This window comes from Piliocolobus tephrosceles, chromosome 14, assembly GCF_002776525.5.
Source record: "Piliocolobus tephrosceles isolate RC106 chromosome 14, ASM277652v3, whole genome shotgun sequence".
Taxonomy (NCBI): domain Eukaryota; kingdom Metazoa; phylum Chordata; class Mammalia; order Primates; family Cercopithecidae; genus Piliocolobus; species Piliocolobus tephrosceles.
The window spans coordinates 13622738-13638880 of NC_045447.1; the positions used below are offsets into that span (position 1 = coordinate 13622738).

Below are 16143 nucleotides of genomic sequence, written 5' to 3' on the forward strand. Positions count from 1 at the left end.
CGGTTTCACGCCATTCTCCTGGCTCAGCCTCCTGAGTAGCTGGGACTACAGGCACCTGCCACCTCGCCCGGCTAGTTTTTTGTATTTTTTAGTAGAGATGGGGTTTCACAGTGTTAGTCAGGATGGTCTTGATCTCCTGACCTCGTGATCCGCCCGTCTCGGCCTCCCAAAGTGCTGGGATTACAGGCTTGAGCCACCGTGCCCGGCGTGAAATACCTTTTTATCTCATAATGAAAATAGCATTTATGTAGGTGTAAGGTTGCTATAAGACATACTTACAGGCCGGGCACGGCGGCTCATGCCTGTAATCCCAGCACTTTGGAAGGCCGAGGTGGGTGGATAACCTGAGGTCAAGAATTCAAGACCAGCCTGACCAATATGATGAAACCCCCATCTCTACTAAAAATACAAAAATTAGCTGGGCATCGTGGCATGAGCCTGTATATAGTCCCAGCTACTCAGGAGGCTGAGACAGGAGAATTGCTTGAACCTAGAAGGCAGAGGTTGCAGTGAGCTGAGATCACACCACTGTACTCTAGCTTGGGCGACACAGCAAGATTCCATCCCCCCCCCGCCACCAAAACAAAAGACATACTTATATATTATGATTTGAGAAAAAGCAAACTCATATAACAAAGCAAAAGGAAAGTGAAAGATCCAAAGCTGGAGAGGGAAATTCTGGCAAAAAATGATTTGATAATTTTTGAAAGAGCTTTGTCTTTAAAAATGTTAAGATAACACAAGAAGCAGCTTCTGCCAACCAAGAGGCAGCAGATAAGTGGCACCTGGGGGTGCCACTGAGGAGAAAGGATACCTGCCTGAACAGGTTTTTAGTGCAGAAGAAAATAGCTGTTCTGAAGAAAAAAAAAAAAAAAACTGCCACAGAGGACGTTTTTTAGTAAGGAAAAGAAGTGAACACCAGGATTTAAACAGGAAGGGATAGACAACTCTGTTATTTTGTGCAAATGCACTTGGGTTTATGATCAGGACGGTCCTTATCTATAAAGCTGCTAATGCACCTCGATAGAAAAGATAAACACCAGCTGCCAGTACAACAAGAAGGTCTGGACAACAGGAACTTTTTTTCCAGATTGATTTTGTTGATGCTGTGTCCCTGAAATCAGGAAGTACCTTGCCAGTAAGGGACTACCTTTTAAAGTTTTTTTGATATTCGACAATGCCCTGGCTATCCAGAACCCCATTAATTCTATACTGAAGGTGTCAAAGTGGCCTACTTGCCCCCAAACACAATGTCAGCCTCTAGATCAGGGGGTCATAAGGACCTTAAAGGTTCATTGCACAGAGTACTCTATGTGTTTTCAAAACTACAGAAGAGAAACCCTAATGGAGAGAACATCTTGAAAGCCTAAAAGGATTCCACCATTGGAAATGCCATCATTAGTATAGAAAAAGCCTTGAAAACCATCAAGCCTGAAACAATTACTGCTGGAGAAAACTGTGTCCTGATGTTTGCATGACTTCAGGGGATTTGTGACAATCAAGGAAATCATGAAAGAGATTGTGGATGTGGCAAAAAGGGTGGGGAGTGAAGGGTTTTGAGATACAGATCTTGGAGAAGTTCAAGAGCTAATAGACACCGCACCAGAAGAATTAACCGAAGATGACGTGGGGTGGACATGAATGTTTCTGAACCAGTGCCAGGAAGGAGACATAGAAGAAGCAGTGGCAGAAAACAAATGGATGTTAGACAACCCAGGAGAAGGGTTTAGGTTATTCAGGATTGGGCTTTTGACTTCTATGACATGGATGCTTCTATGATAACGGACACTGAAATGAAAGCAAATAGTGGAAGGATTGGTGCCATATAGAAACACTTTAGAGAAATGAAAAAGCAAAAATGTCAGACACAAATTATGACATATTTGCATAAAATTACACCCAGTTGCCTGTCTCTTCTGCCTCCCCTTCCATCTCCACCTCTCCTCTCTTTCCACCCCTGAGACAGCAAGACCAACCCCACCTCCTCCTCTACAGCCTACTCAATGTGAAGGCAATGAGGATGAAGGCCTTTATGGTAATCCATTTAATGAATAGTAAATATATTTCTCTTTCTTATGATTTTCTTTTTTTTTTGAGACAGAGTCTCGCTCTGTTGCCCAGGCTGGAGCGCAGTGGCGTAATCTCGGCTCACTGCAGCCTGCACCTCTGGGGTTCAAGAGATTATTCTGCCTCAGCATCCCAAATAGCTGGGATTACAGGCATGTTTCACCACTCCTGGCTAATTTTTGTATTTTTAGTAGAGGCGGGGTTTCACCATGTTGGCCAGGCTGATCTCGAACTCCTGATCTCAAGTGATCCTCCTGCCTCAGCCTCCCAAAGTGCTAGGATTACAGGTGTGAGCCACCATGCCCAGCCCTGGCCAATTTTCTTGATAACATTTTCTTTTCTCAGCCTGGTGCAGTGGCTCACACCTGTAATCCCAGCACTTTGGGAGATTGAGGTGGGCAGATCACAAGGTCAGGAGTTCAAGACCAGCCTGGTCAATATGGTGAAACCCCGTCTCTACTAAAAATACAAAAACTAGCCAAGCATGGTGGCAAGTGCCTGTAATCCCAGCTGCTTGGGAGGCTGAGGCAGGAGAATTGCTTGAACCTGGGAGGCAGAGGTTGCAGTGAGCCAAGATTGCGCCATTGTACTCCGGCCTGGGTAACAAAAGCAAAACTCCGTCTCGGGGGAAAAAAATTCTTTTCTCTAGCTAACTGTTGTATTGTAATAATACAGTGTATAGGCTGGGTGTGGTGGTTCATGCCTGTAATCCCAGCACTATGGGAGGCCGAGGTGGGTACATCACCTGAGGTCAGAAGTTCAAGACCAGCGTGGCCAACATGGTGAAACCCCATCTCTACTAAAAATACAAAAACTAGCCAGGTGTGGTGGTGCACGCCTGTAATCCCAGCTACTCTGGAGGCTGAGACATGAGAATCGCTTGAACCTGGGAGGTGGAGGTTGCAGTGAGCCAAGATCGCGCAACTGCACTCCAGCCTAGGTGACAGAGCAAGACTCTGTCTCAAAACAAAAAAAAAAAAAAAAAAAGGAAAAGAAAAAAAAAAGAAGAAACAGTATATAATACATATAACATACAAAGTATTTGTTAATTGACTGTTTATGTTATCTATAAGGTTTCCAATTAGTGGTAAGCTATAAGTAGTTAAATTTCAGGGAGTTGAAAGTTATACATGGATTTTTAACTCTGTTAGGGAGGGGGCTCAGCATCCCTAACCCCTGCATTGTTCAGGAGTCAGCTATATTTGAATTCTGACGTATTTTTCCATTTATGGATTTGTCTTACCATTCATCAGAGTTTTTTTTTTTTTTGGAGACAGAGTCTTACCCTGTTGCCTGGGAGTACAATGACATGATCTCTGCTCACTGCAACCTCTGCCTCCCAGGTTCAAGCAATTCTGCCTCAGCCTCCTGAGTAGCTGGGATTACAGGTGCATGCCACCATGCCCAGCTAATTTTTGTATTTTTAGTAGAGATGAAGTTTCACCATATTGGCCAGGCTGGTCTTGAACTCCTGGCCTCACGTGATCCAACCGCCTCAACCTCCCAAAGTTCTGGGATTACAGGGATGAACCACCACGCCCAGCCCCATCTTATTTTTTAATGCATTTTGAAGTAGATTGTGGACATCACCCACAAACACTTCATCATGCATATATATGATATGTTTACTTTTTTTCTTTTTTTTAATGAGATGAGATCTTCCCATGTTTCCTAGGCTGATCTTGAACTTCTGGATTCAAGCTGTCCTCCCGCCTCAGCATCACACATAGCTGGAACTATAGGCACATTGTCACTGCCCAACTACAATTTTTTTTTTTAATTTGAAACAGAGTCTCTCTGTCATGCAGTTTGGAGTACAGTGATGCAGTTGTAGCTTACTGCAGCCTCAGGCTCCTGGGCTGAAGCAGTCCTCCTGCTTCTAGCCTCCTGAGTAGCTGGGACCACTTGAGTACTGTGCACCACCACGCCCAGCTAATTTTTAAATTTTTTTGTGGAGACGGCTTTTGCTGCATTGCCTAGGATGGTCTCAAACTTCTGGCCTCAAGCAGTCCTCCCACCTTGGCCTCCCAAAGTGGGGTAATAGGCATGAGCCACTGTAACTCACCTATTTCTTTTTTCTGTAAAGTTTACACACAGTGAAATGCACAAAATTAAGGTATACCATTAAGTGAGTTTTGAGGGAAATATACCTGTGTAACCTAAACCTTTATCAATTTATACAAGATAGCATCATTCCAAATTGTTACTTCTGTACTCCTTTTTATTCAGTCCAGTACCCATTACCCCAGAGGCTGTCACCTTTTGATTGTTTTCACTCAAGATTACTTGCACCTGTTCGTGAACTTGAATCACACAGTATAGAGTCTTGTGTAAACCTTCTGTGACTAAGCATGTGCATTGTTCTTGAGATTCATCCCTCTTGTTTCAGATATCGATAGATCATTCCTTTTTGTTACTGGTTAGTATTCCATTGTCTGAACATACCACAGTTTAGGCATTCTCCCCCTGTGAACACATGGCAGTTTTACAGTGTTGGCTATTACAGGCCAGAGCATGGTGGCTCATGCCTGTAATCTGAATACTTCAGGAGGCCAAGGCTGGAGGATCACTTGAGCCCCAGGAATTCAGTTACAGTGAATTATGATCACACCACTGCATTCCAGCATGGGCGACAGAGGGAGTCCCTGTCTTAAATAAATAAATAGTTAGCTAATAGAAATAAAACTGCTTTTTATTATAAATAATAAGGATTGTACAAGTTTTGTTTTGTTTTGTTTTGTTTTGAGACAGTCTCGCTCTGTCGCCCAGGCTGGAGTGCAGTGGTGCAATCTCGGCTCACTGCAAGCTCCGCCTCCCGGGTTCACGCCATTTTCCTGCCTCAGCCTCCCGAGTAGCTGCGACCACAGGCACCCGCCACCATGCCCAGCTAATTTTTTTTGTATTTTTAGTAGAGACAGGGTTTCACTGTGTTAGCCAGGATGGTTTCGATCTTCTGACCTCGTGATCTGCCCACCTCGGCCTCCCAAAGTGCTGGGATTACAGGCGTGAGCCACCTTGCCCAGCCAGCTTGTACAAGTCTTTGCACAGACATTTGTTTTGAATTTTTTTGGTCATTATGGGTATGTGTTTAGTTTAGAAACTGCTAGACCTTTTCTCAAAGTGGTTGTACCATAGTTATATTCCCACCAGTAGCTTTGAAGGTTGCTTTTCATTCTTGCCAACATTGTTGTCAGACTTTTAAATCTGACCATTCTGATGGATATGTAGTGGTGTTTAAAATTTCATCAAAATTTTTAAAAATAATAAAATTTCATCAAAATTAAAAGTTTAGTTGAATGCAAATTGAAGCTACAATGAAAAATCTGAGTTTTTTCTTTTCTGATTTGTGTTTTTGTATATTATCCCAGAAATCCTTACCTAAAGTTACAGAGATTTTCTTTTTTTGTTTGTTCTTTTTTTTTTGAGACTGAGTCTCAATCTGTCACTCAGGCTGGAGTGCAATGGCACAATCTCGGCTCACTGCAACCTCCGCCTCCTGTATTCAAGTGATTCTCCTTCCTCAGCCTCCAGAGTAGCTGGGATTACAGACGCCCACCACCACACCCAGCTCATTTTTTTGTTATTTTTAGTAGAAAGGGGTTTTCACCATGTTGGCCAGGCTGATCTCGAATTCCTGACCTCAAGTGATCCCTCTGCCTTGGCCTCCCAAAGTGCTGGGATTACAGGTGTGAGCCACCACGCCTGGCCTTCTCCTATGTTTTCTTCCTAGGAATTCTATAGTTTTAGCTTTCACATGTAGGTCTATGGTTTATTTTGAGTTAATTTTTGTTTACAGTGTGAGATAAAGGTTAAAGTTCTTTAATATGCATGTGCAGTTGTTCTAGTACCATATGTTGAAAAGATTTTTCTTTTCCCATTGAATAAAGTAATTCAATGTAACTTTGTTGAAACTTTGTGGTAACTTTGTTGAAAATCAATTAAGCATATATGTATAGGGATATTTCTGAACTCTAAATTATCTTCCATTAATCTACAGAATTTGTATCAAATACACTATTGTCTTTACTATTGTAGCTTTAAAAGAGTCTTAAAATCTGAGAGGGAGAGTCCTCTTCCCCAAAAGAGTTTTAAGTGTTTTGGTTGTTTTAGGTCCTTTGTACTTCTATATGAATTTTAGCATCCATGTCACATTTTGCTTAGAATTGTATTAAAAATCTATATATAATTCAACTGTGGGGAATTACTATTTTAATAGTGTTGAATCTTCCAGTCAATAATAATGGTATATATCCTCATTTACTTATATCTTTAGTTTCTTTCACCGGGATTTTGTAGTTTTTATCACACAGGTCTTGCATGTGTCTTATAATTCCAAAGCATTTTATGTTCCAGTACGCTTTAAATATTGAATTGTTTGGCTGGGAGTGGTGGCTTATACCTGTAATCCCAGCACTTTGGGAGGCCGAGGTGGGAGGTCACCTGAGGTCAGGAGTTAAAGACCAGCCTGGCCAACATGGCAAAACCCCATCTCTACTAAAAATACAAAAGTTAGCCAGGTGTGGTGGTGGGCGCTTGTAATCCCAGCTACTTGGTAGGCTAAGGCAGGCAGAATCGCTCGATCCCAGGAGGCGGAGGTTGCAGTGAGCCGAGATCGTGCCATTGCACTCCAGCCTGGGCAACCAGAGTGAGACTCCATCTTAAAAAAAAAAAAAAAAATTATTTGGCCAGGCGTGGTACCTCACACCTGAAATCCCAGCACTTTGGGAGGCAGAGGCGGGCAGATCACAAGGTCAGGAGTTGGAGACCAGCCTGGCCAACATGGTGAAACTTCATCTGTACTAAAAATCCAAAAAAAAAAAAAAAAAAAAAATGAGCCAGACATGGTGGCTTATGCCTGTAGTCCCAGCTACTCGGGAGGCTGAGGCAAGATAATCGCTTGAACCTGGGAGGCGGAGGTCGTAGTGAGCCGAGATTGCACCACTGCACTCCAGCCCGGGCGACAGAGTGAAACTCCATCTCAAAAAAAAAAAAAAGAATTATTTTTATTTCATTTTTCAGTTGCTTGTTGCTAATACATAGAAATGCACTTGTAAAACATCGGCCTTGTGACTGCGTACGCTGGCTCACTCCTTTAATGCCAGCACTTTGGGAAGCTAAGTCAGGGAGATCACTTGATCCCAGGAGTTGGAGACCAGCTAGGCAACATGGTGAAACCCCGTCTCTACAAAAAATTACTCGGGTGTGGTGGCATATGCCCATAGCCCCAGCTGCCTGGGAGGCTGAAGTAACAGGATCACTTGAGCCCGGGAAGTCAAGGCTACCCTGAACCATGATTGTGCCACTGCTCTCCAGCCTGGGCGAAAGAATGAGAAATCCTTTCTCAAAAAAAATAAATAAATAAAAATAAAAGACAGTTGACCTTGTGTTCTGCAGTCTTGCTAAATTTACTTGTTAGTTCTTTTAGCTTTTTTATATGTTCCTTAATATTTTCTATATACAGGATCATGTCATCCATCCTTAAAAAACAGCTTTACTTGTTTTTTTCCAATCTAGATGGCTTTTATTGTTATTAATGCTTTATATCAGGGCTAGGTCTTCTAGTAAAATGTTGAATAAAAGTAGTGAAAATGGACATTCTTGCCTTCTTTCTGATTTTAGGGTAAAGGTGTTTAGTCTTTTACCATAAATTATTATGTAAATTGTTGGTTATTCATAGATACCCTTTCTCAGATTGACTGAGCTCCCTTCCATTCCTAATTTACTAAGAGTTTATATCAGGAATGGGTATGGATGATTGCCAAAAACTTGTTTCTGCATCTACTGATCTAATATATTCTGTTAATGGAGTGAATAACATTAATTGATCTTTTAATGTTAAATCGGCCAGGCACAGTGGCTCATGCCTGTAATCCCAGCAATTTGGGACGTTGAGGTGGGCACATCACCTGAGGTTGGGAGTTTGAGACCAGCCTGACCAACATGGAGAAACTCCGTCTCTACTAAAAATTCAAAAATTAGCCAGGCGTGGTGGTGCAGGCCTGTAATCCCAGCTACTTGGGAGGCTGAGGCAGGAGAATCACTTGAACGCAGGAGGTGGAAGCTGTGGTGAGCCAAGATTGTGCCATTGCACTCCAGCCTGGGCAACAAGAGTGAAACTCCATCTCAAAAAAAAAAAAAAAAGTTAAACCAACCTTGCATAGCTATTAAACCCATTTTGTGGTCATATATTGTCCTTTTTGCATTGCTGGGTTCAGTTTGCTAATATTTCATTATGGATTTTTATATCTGTTTTATGAATTTTTTTTTTATTTTATCATAATGTCTTCATGTGGTTTTGTTATCAGGATAGTGTTAACCTCATAAATTGAGTTGATATGTTCTTCATTCTCTTCTATTTCTTAAAGAGTTTGTTTAGATCTGTATTATTTCTTCCTTGAAGCCACCTGGGCTTCACGGCGCACAGATTGGTTGAGCTTAGGAGTTCGAGACCAGCATGGCCAACATGGCAAGACCCTATCTCTACAAAAAATAAAAAAATTAGCTGGGCATGGTTGTGCACACCTGTAGTGCCAGCTTCTTGGGAGGCTGAGGTGGGACGATTGCTGGAGCTCACTGCAAGGCTGCAGTAAGCCAGCCTGGGCAACACAGTGAGATTTTATCTAAAAAAATTTATTTTTGTAATGTGTAATAAGTGAGTCCTACAGGCAGAGAGAGAGAAGTTAACGTTTGCATATATGAACTGTTGCATGAGATGTATAGAAAAGTAGCAACTTCTTCAGGAAATTTTAAATGTATGGCAGGATTATAGTTTATAGAACTTACCCACTGAAGAAGAATTTCTAGGCTGGGCGCTGTGGCTCACGCCTGTAATCCCAACACTTTGAGAGGCTGAGGCAGGCAGATCACAGGAGGTCAGGAGTTCGAGACCAGCCTGGCTAACATGGCAAAAAGCCTGGGCTGGAGTGTAATGGCGTGATCTCAGCTCACTGCAACCTCTGCCTCCCAGGTTCAAGCAATTCTCCTGCCTCAGCTTCCTGAGTAGCTGAGATTATAGGTGCCCACCACCATGCCTGGCTAATTTTTGTATTTTAGTAGAGATGAGTTTTCAGCATGTTGGCCAGGCTGGTCTCGAACTCCTGACCTCGTGATCTTCCCGCTTTGGCCTCCCAAAGTGCTGGGATTACAGGCATGAGCCAACACACCCAGCCGCCCCGGCCTCATTTTAATTTCCAAAGCAATATCTTTTTATTTAACGTATACTTGTTGAAATTCTGTATGTGTTAGGATTTTCCCCCCAGTAGCATGAATTATATGGTTTCCACATTATACAGAGCATAGTGTCTGGCAACAACAGGCCTCAGTAAACATTTGTGGAATAACTCACTAAATGAATATATTATGTTGAACCATCTGAAATTGTTATTTTTAGAGGTCAAAATGGTTAAATATCAGCAATTCAATATTCAACAAATATATTAATAAGATTCATTCCAATATAAAAGAGAAAATACATATTATATTACTCCTTGACACTGTATCAATGTTTAAAATTTTCTTTCATTAGACCGCAAAACTTGACTTTTCTCTTCTTTGTCTACCAGGAAACACGAAATTATCCAGAATCATATCCACAACTGCCAAGGGATGAAACAGTGGAGAATCCTCATCTCCAGAAGCACATTTTGGAATTAGCATCCATTCTGGATGTTCGAAACGTGTTCTTTGAGAATACCATTGATGACTATTAAAACAAAAACCCTCTTGTCGAAACAAGTTTTCATTTTCCACAAATTTTAAATGGTGCAGTTTTCTAATGTGATAAGACACATAGTGGTGTTACTTAGTTTTTATTTTTTAATTTAGGGCCACCATTTTAAAAACAAACTGAGAAAAAAAAATGTTCACACTTTTAGGGCAACTGTTTTAAAATGCAACCTTTCAGGTCTTTTAAAATCTTAATCTTGGAATTTTTATTTTTTGATTTTGAGGGATGGATATTTACCTCCAACTTCTAATCCTACACTCAAATAGTCACTATTCTCACCCTGAGAAGAAAAAATGATTTATTTTTGTATAATGAGGTAAATCCAACTCTTATACTAGGACCTAAGTTAAATGTCTGGATTTGGAAATATGTAATCGTTCGTAATGATGAAGCTAGCCACCGTGGACTACTGAAAATCAGGAACAGAGTCCCTCCATAATATATTTTTTCTCATTCCAACTTAGCTGGTAGAAAAATGTTTGATTCTTTGAAACATGATCAAGCCAGTTTTTGAAATCATTTAATTTCTTTCAATACTGTCATAATATCAGAAATTAGATTGAATTGCATCTGAAAGCTAGATCTTAATTGAGGACTTGAGATGATAAATATTACTTGGAATGTATGAGTATTGTGTTATAAGATTTATTTGCATATTTTCTTTGTAGTCTGTGAATGCTGGAAATGAAAAAGGAAACAACTTTGAAATATTTCAGTCAAAAAACCATGTCATTGGTTTCATGATACAATGTCTCCACTATTTAAACTCTTGGTTTATGAGATCACATTTAAAGACTGGATTTATGTCTGTGGCATAAAGTTTTAATTTTTTGCCTCATTGAAATGTATAAGACTTCAAAGTCAGAGATGTTTTAAATTTTGGTAAGGGGTAACTGGGTGTTATGAAACCTAAAATGTAAGTTGGTTTTGCATTGACAATTTGGAAATAAGATTTGTTAACATTTCCTGTATTTAGTATTTTATATTCATGCACAAAAGTTTTATTATCTTAAATAGGACTCAGTGTATATTATAAAGATTTTTCTTTTTTGTATTTTCCTTCCCTGTCATTCCCTTTATAATTTCACAGTCACTTACTATGAAGTTCTCCCCTCCTTTTTGATTACCCAGCATTCAGTTTCAGAAATCTATGAATGAAAAGGCCTGATACCTAATTTTCTGTACAGGATCACATCTGGCAGTCCCAGGGGAAGTGAGGTGATTGCTTGTGATATCTCTTTCCCATGGCCCTAGGTAAATTTTACTCTATTTTTTTTTTTTTTTTTTTTTTTTTTTGAGACAGTCTCGCTCTTGTTGCCCAGGTTGGAGTGCAGTGGCGCTATCTCGGCTCACTGCAACCTCTGCCTCCCAGGTTCAAGCGATTTTCCTGCCTTAGCCTCCCGAGTAGCTGGGATTACAGGTGCCCGACACCATGCCTGGCTAATTTTTGTATTTTTAGTAGAGATGGGGTTTCACCATGTCGGTCAGGCTAGTCTTTAACTCCTGACCTTGTGATCTGCCCACCTTAGCCTCCCAAAGTGCTGGGATTACAGGCGTGAGCGACCACACCTGGCCATTATTTTTAACTTGGTTTTCATTTCTGGCATAGAGACTAATTTGGGTCTAAGTTATTCTCATTCCTGCTCTGATTTGCTGATTTTTCAAACCTGAAGTCCGAAGTTACTGTTTTGGGGTTTGGAGACTTGGGTGAGTATTCTGTTTACTTTTGTTTTTTTTTAAGAGACAGGGTCTTGCTCTGTTGCCCAGGCTGGGGTGCAGTGGTATGTTCATGGCTCACTGCAGCCTCAAATTCCTGGACTCAGGCAATCCTCCCACCTCAGCTTCCCAAGTAGCTGGGACGACAGGCATGCGCCACTGTGCTTGGCTAATTTTCTTTATTTTTTAATTTTTTGTAGAGATGTGTTCTCACTTTGTTGAGCAGGCTGGCCTCAAACTCCTGGGCTCAAGTGATCCTCCTGCTTCAGCCTCCCAAAATGCTAGGATTACAGGTGTGAGTCACTGTACCTGGCCTGTTTACTTTTTTAAAAATATTTTTGTTCTTTCAAACAGTATTTCAGAAAGCTTGGGAAAAGTTACCCTGGAAAGAGATTTCCTTTGCTAGTGGGTTTTCATTTTCAGGTAAAGACTGCTTTCCTTTTTTTTCAGTATGCTTTCCTTTTTTTTCAGTAACTTAATAAACTTCATAGCTTTCCTTTAGTAACAGTGTTCATTGACCTACAGCAATAGACTATTTTCAGTTTTCTGACCTCTTGTTTCAATTCCCCTTAAGTCCTGTGCCAGTTATGCTCCTACCAACACAGAGTTTCCTGTCCTCTAATGTTTAAAATAGTATTTACTGTTCTGAGCTTTATCCTTCCCTGTTAAGCATAAAGAACACTGGTCTGAGAACTAGGAGACCTAAGTTCTAGTCCTGGCTTTCCTGGTAACTAGTATTATGCCCTTTGACAAGTGTCTTCATGTCTCTGCTTGTTAGCACTCTCATCTGTAAAATGAAGAGGTTGGCCCAGGTTCTTTCTTTTTTTTTTTTTTTTTTTGAGATGGAGTCTCGTTCTGTCGCCCAGGCTGGAGTGCAGTGGTGCAATCTCGGCTCACTGCAAGCTCCGCCACCCAGGTTCACGCCATTCTCCTGCCTCAGCCTCCCGAGTAGCTGGGACTACAGGTGCCCGCCACCACGCCCAGCTAATTTTTTTTGTATTTTTAGTAGAGATGGGGTTTCACTGTGTTAGCCAGGATGGTCTTGATCTCCTGACCTCGTGATCTGCCCACCTCAGCCTCCCGAAGTGCTGGGATTACAGGCGTGAGCCACCGCGCCTGGCCGGCCTAGGTTCTTTCTAACTCTGATTCTGTAATTTGGACTCTTGGTTCCAAAAATATTGATTTCCCCACTCCACCCACCAAGAGAACTATTTACCCTGTTTGTAGTGTACACAACATTTTCTTTTGTAGGTCACATTTACCTAGATTTTGTTCAAGAAAATCTGGGTCCCACTTAGCTGTTTTAGAAACTAGTGCAGACGGAGACTCTCCTGAGGAAATTAGAGCTTTTATGATTAGAAACATGTTTGTCTAAAAATGAGGGTCTTAGAAATCACAACATTGACCCTCATGACATTGCCCCTTAAGCTAGTAGTGTAATTCCTTACAGGTAGTTAAAAACCTAAAGTGGACTGAAGTGATCTTGAATCTTCAAAGAGAGGAAAACTGTGCTGGAAAATGTTATTGTTTCATTGATGCCTTCAGAAAAATGCGTATTAAACAACAACTATACTCCAGATTTTCTTCTGGGCATTGGGGAAGCAAACAAAGGAGACTTAAAAATCCTCGTGTTCATGAAGCTTACATTCTAGTAGGAGGAGTAAGGCAATAAACATAAGTAATTTATGTTAGAAAATGTTAAGTAGGATGCAAAAGTGTAGATTATGGTAAGGTTAATCTTTTGTTTGTTTTCTTAAGGACAATGTTTAAAAGAGTGATCAAGCAGGGCATAGTAGGCCGGGCGCGGTGGCTCAAGCCTGTAATCCCAGCACTTTGGGAGGCTGAGACGGGCGGATCACGAGGTCAGGTGATCGAGACCATCCTGGCTAACACGGTGAAACCCCGTCTCTACTAAAAATACAAAAACTAGCTGGGCGAGGTGGCGGGCGCCTGTAGTCTCAGCTACTCGGGAGGCTGAGGCAGGAGAATGGCGTAAACCCGGGAGGCGGAGCTTGCAAGTGAGCTGAGATCCGGCCACTGCACTCCAGTCCGGCGACAGAGCAAGACTGCCTCAAAAAAAAAAAAAAAAGGCAGGGCATAGTAACATGCACCTATTAGTCCCAGCTACCTGAGAGGCCGAGGTAGGAGGGTCACTTGAACCCAGGAGTTTGTGGCTGCAATGAGCTGTGATTGTACCACTGCACTCCAGCCTGGATGACAAAGCAAGACCTCATCTCCGGAAAAAAAAGAAAAAGTGATGATCAGGGTAGGCTTCATTAGGAAGGTCACATTTGCAATGAATACTGTCTTTACTTTTTATCATGAAAGTTTTAAATATACAGTTTTTTTTGTTTTTTGTCTTTGAGATGGAGTTTCGCTCTTGTTACTCAGGCTGGAGTGTGGTGGTGGGATCTCGGCTCACTGCAACCTCTGCCTCCCGGTTTCAAGTGATTCTCCTGCCTCAGCCTCCCCAGTAGCTGGCATTACAGGCATGCGCCACCACACCCAGCTAATTTTGTATTTTGAGATGGAGTTCTACCATGCTGGTCAGGCTGGTCTCGAACTCCTGACTTCAGGTGATCCGCCAGCCTCGGCCTCCCAAAGTGCTGGGATTACAGGCATGAGCCACCACGCCCAGCCTAAACATACAGTTTAATAAACCCTCCTTGTACCTCACCCAGCTTCTGTAGTTCTTTAATCAAGGGAGAATTATGTAAAAGGACAGTTGCCCAATGGGCTTGAGCTGATAGTGGCAAAGAATTTCATTTTTTAAAAATGCATACCACCTGCCCTTTATAAATATAAAAAATGTAAGCCCTAATGTATTTAATTTTATCATTCATAAAAATTTAAATATAGGAACTAAGAACAGAGCAAAGCAAAGGGAAAAATCACTCCTTTGTTTTCAAATTGCACAAACTCTCCCTGGAGATTCTGATACAGTCTCTCATCTCTCTTAAGTATCATTGTAAACAACATAGAAAGCCTAAGACTGCAAGAAGTCAGTTATACACAAAACAAAATGAAGCACAGTGACATTTTCTCTTTATCTGTATATTTCTGAAGTTGGTAAAACAACTATCTTCTCTATTTTACAGAAGAGAAAGCTGAGACCCATAGTGATGGTCTAGTGATAGAGCTAGAACTAAAACTCAGATCTCCTCATCTCAGTCCAGTCTTCTCAGTAGCTCAGACTGCTTTCTATAATGAACAAGAAAGAATAGTTAGGGATTTGTATTTTGGCACAGAACAGTATCAAATTTTTATTATAAAAATCCACAAGTCTGACATTTTATCTTTTATTCTAGCCAGGATGTATTCTTCATATGCATGTGTGTGTTTCTCCTAGAAAGTGGTGCTCTTAAACCTCTCAAAGCACAGAATTTATTGTACCCTCTTTATTTTTACCAAATTGAAATGTTTTAGGATTTCAGAAGCAAAGTGCAATCCAATTGTGGCTGGTGTTTTCCTGATAGAGGATCCGGGTGGTTCCCTCCCTTCCAAATTCTGGCTACTGCCCTTTATTTCCTTTGTGCAGTAGAATTCCCTGAAACAGATTAGGTGGTAATTGTACTGAATTTAGTCAGGATAATGGGAAAAGCGACAAATCAGATTTATGTATTAGGTATTAAGGAGCTTTCTGTAGCACTCTCCTCCAGGTTTAATCTCCTCTGACATGTGTGATTTAGTAACTTTCTGTCTCTGAGAAGCAGTTTGGACCCAGTTGAAAAATCTAATTTCTGGAGACTTGTAATCAGCTTGATATACAGAAAACATTCTGGACTGGAAATATAGTCAGGTACCAAGGTCTGCTAACTTGGCCATTGCCAGTGATTCAAAACCACCTCCCCACCCTGAGTGAGTAAAAGATTTGATACGAATATGAATGCTATGAGTCTCCTGGTGATATTTTGAGTGTGTATGTTCCTGTGTGTGTTTGGAAAGCATAAGAGGATATTTACCTTGAGGGCTCTTTTGTTGACCTTATTTATTTGAAATTCTTATTTTATTTGTAATGGCATATGTATATTTTTGTGATGCCACATGCAATCTCTGTGTATACTTTTTGTATATATGTGTACATATTTGTAAATATATTGGTATGCAATGATACAGTATGTGTATATTATGTACCCATACCCATTGTGGGCTGAATTTATTTAAGTTCTGTGAGGACATCCTAGTGGCATTGTTCATGCTGCTGTAATTAGGTTGTGGCTGTATCTCATTCATAAGTCTCTATTTTGAGGGGCTTGTGTTTGGATAAAATGGGCTAATTTGGAGTTGAAATTAGGATATGAAGATTTTAACAGAAAGCTGGATATTCTTAGCTTTAAAATCACCTGCAAATTTTTATTTAAACTGATGATAAATTAGTGATATAAACCTGAAAAACCTAAGTATGTGAAACTGAGACATCAGCAGATTCTGAAGCTGTAGTAGTCCTTTATTTTCTTGATCCATATTTAAGTATTATTACTGAGTAAATTATAGTGGGGCTTAATAGGCTGTGGAAAACAAATTGCTTTGATCACATTTTAAAACATAGGAAAATGTCCATTAAATAGGGGAAATATATTCCCAGTTGTCATTTTTATGCCTCATACTGAATTTTGATTTTGGAACAATTTTTT

At 40.8% G+C, this 16143-nt stretch overlaps 1 protein-coding gene across 1 annotated transcript in view; it reads left to right on the forward strand.

Moving 5' to 3' along the window:
- The window catches only part of SCAI (suppressor of cancer cell invasion), a 190555-nt gene extending 180077 nt beyond the window's left edge, over positions 1-10478 (forward strand). Inside the window, exon 18 of the mRNA XM_023217161.1 lies at positions 9630-10478. Coding sequence (XP_023072929.1) covers positions 9630-9776 — 147 coding nt within the window. The 3' untranslated portion in view covers positions 9777-10478. The remainder of the gene's footprint in view (positions 1-9629) is intronic.
- The last annotated feature ends 5665 nt before the right edge of the window (positions 10479-16143 follow it).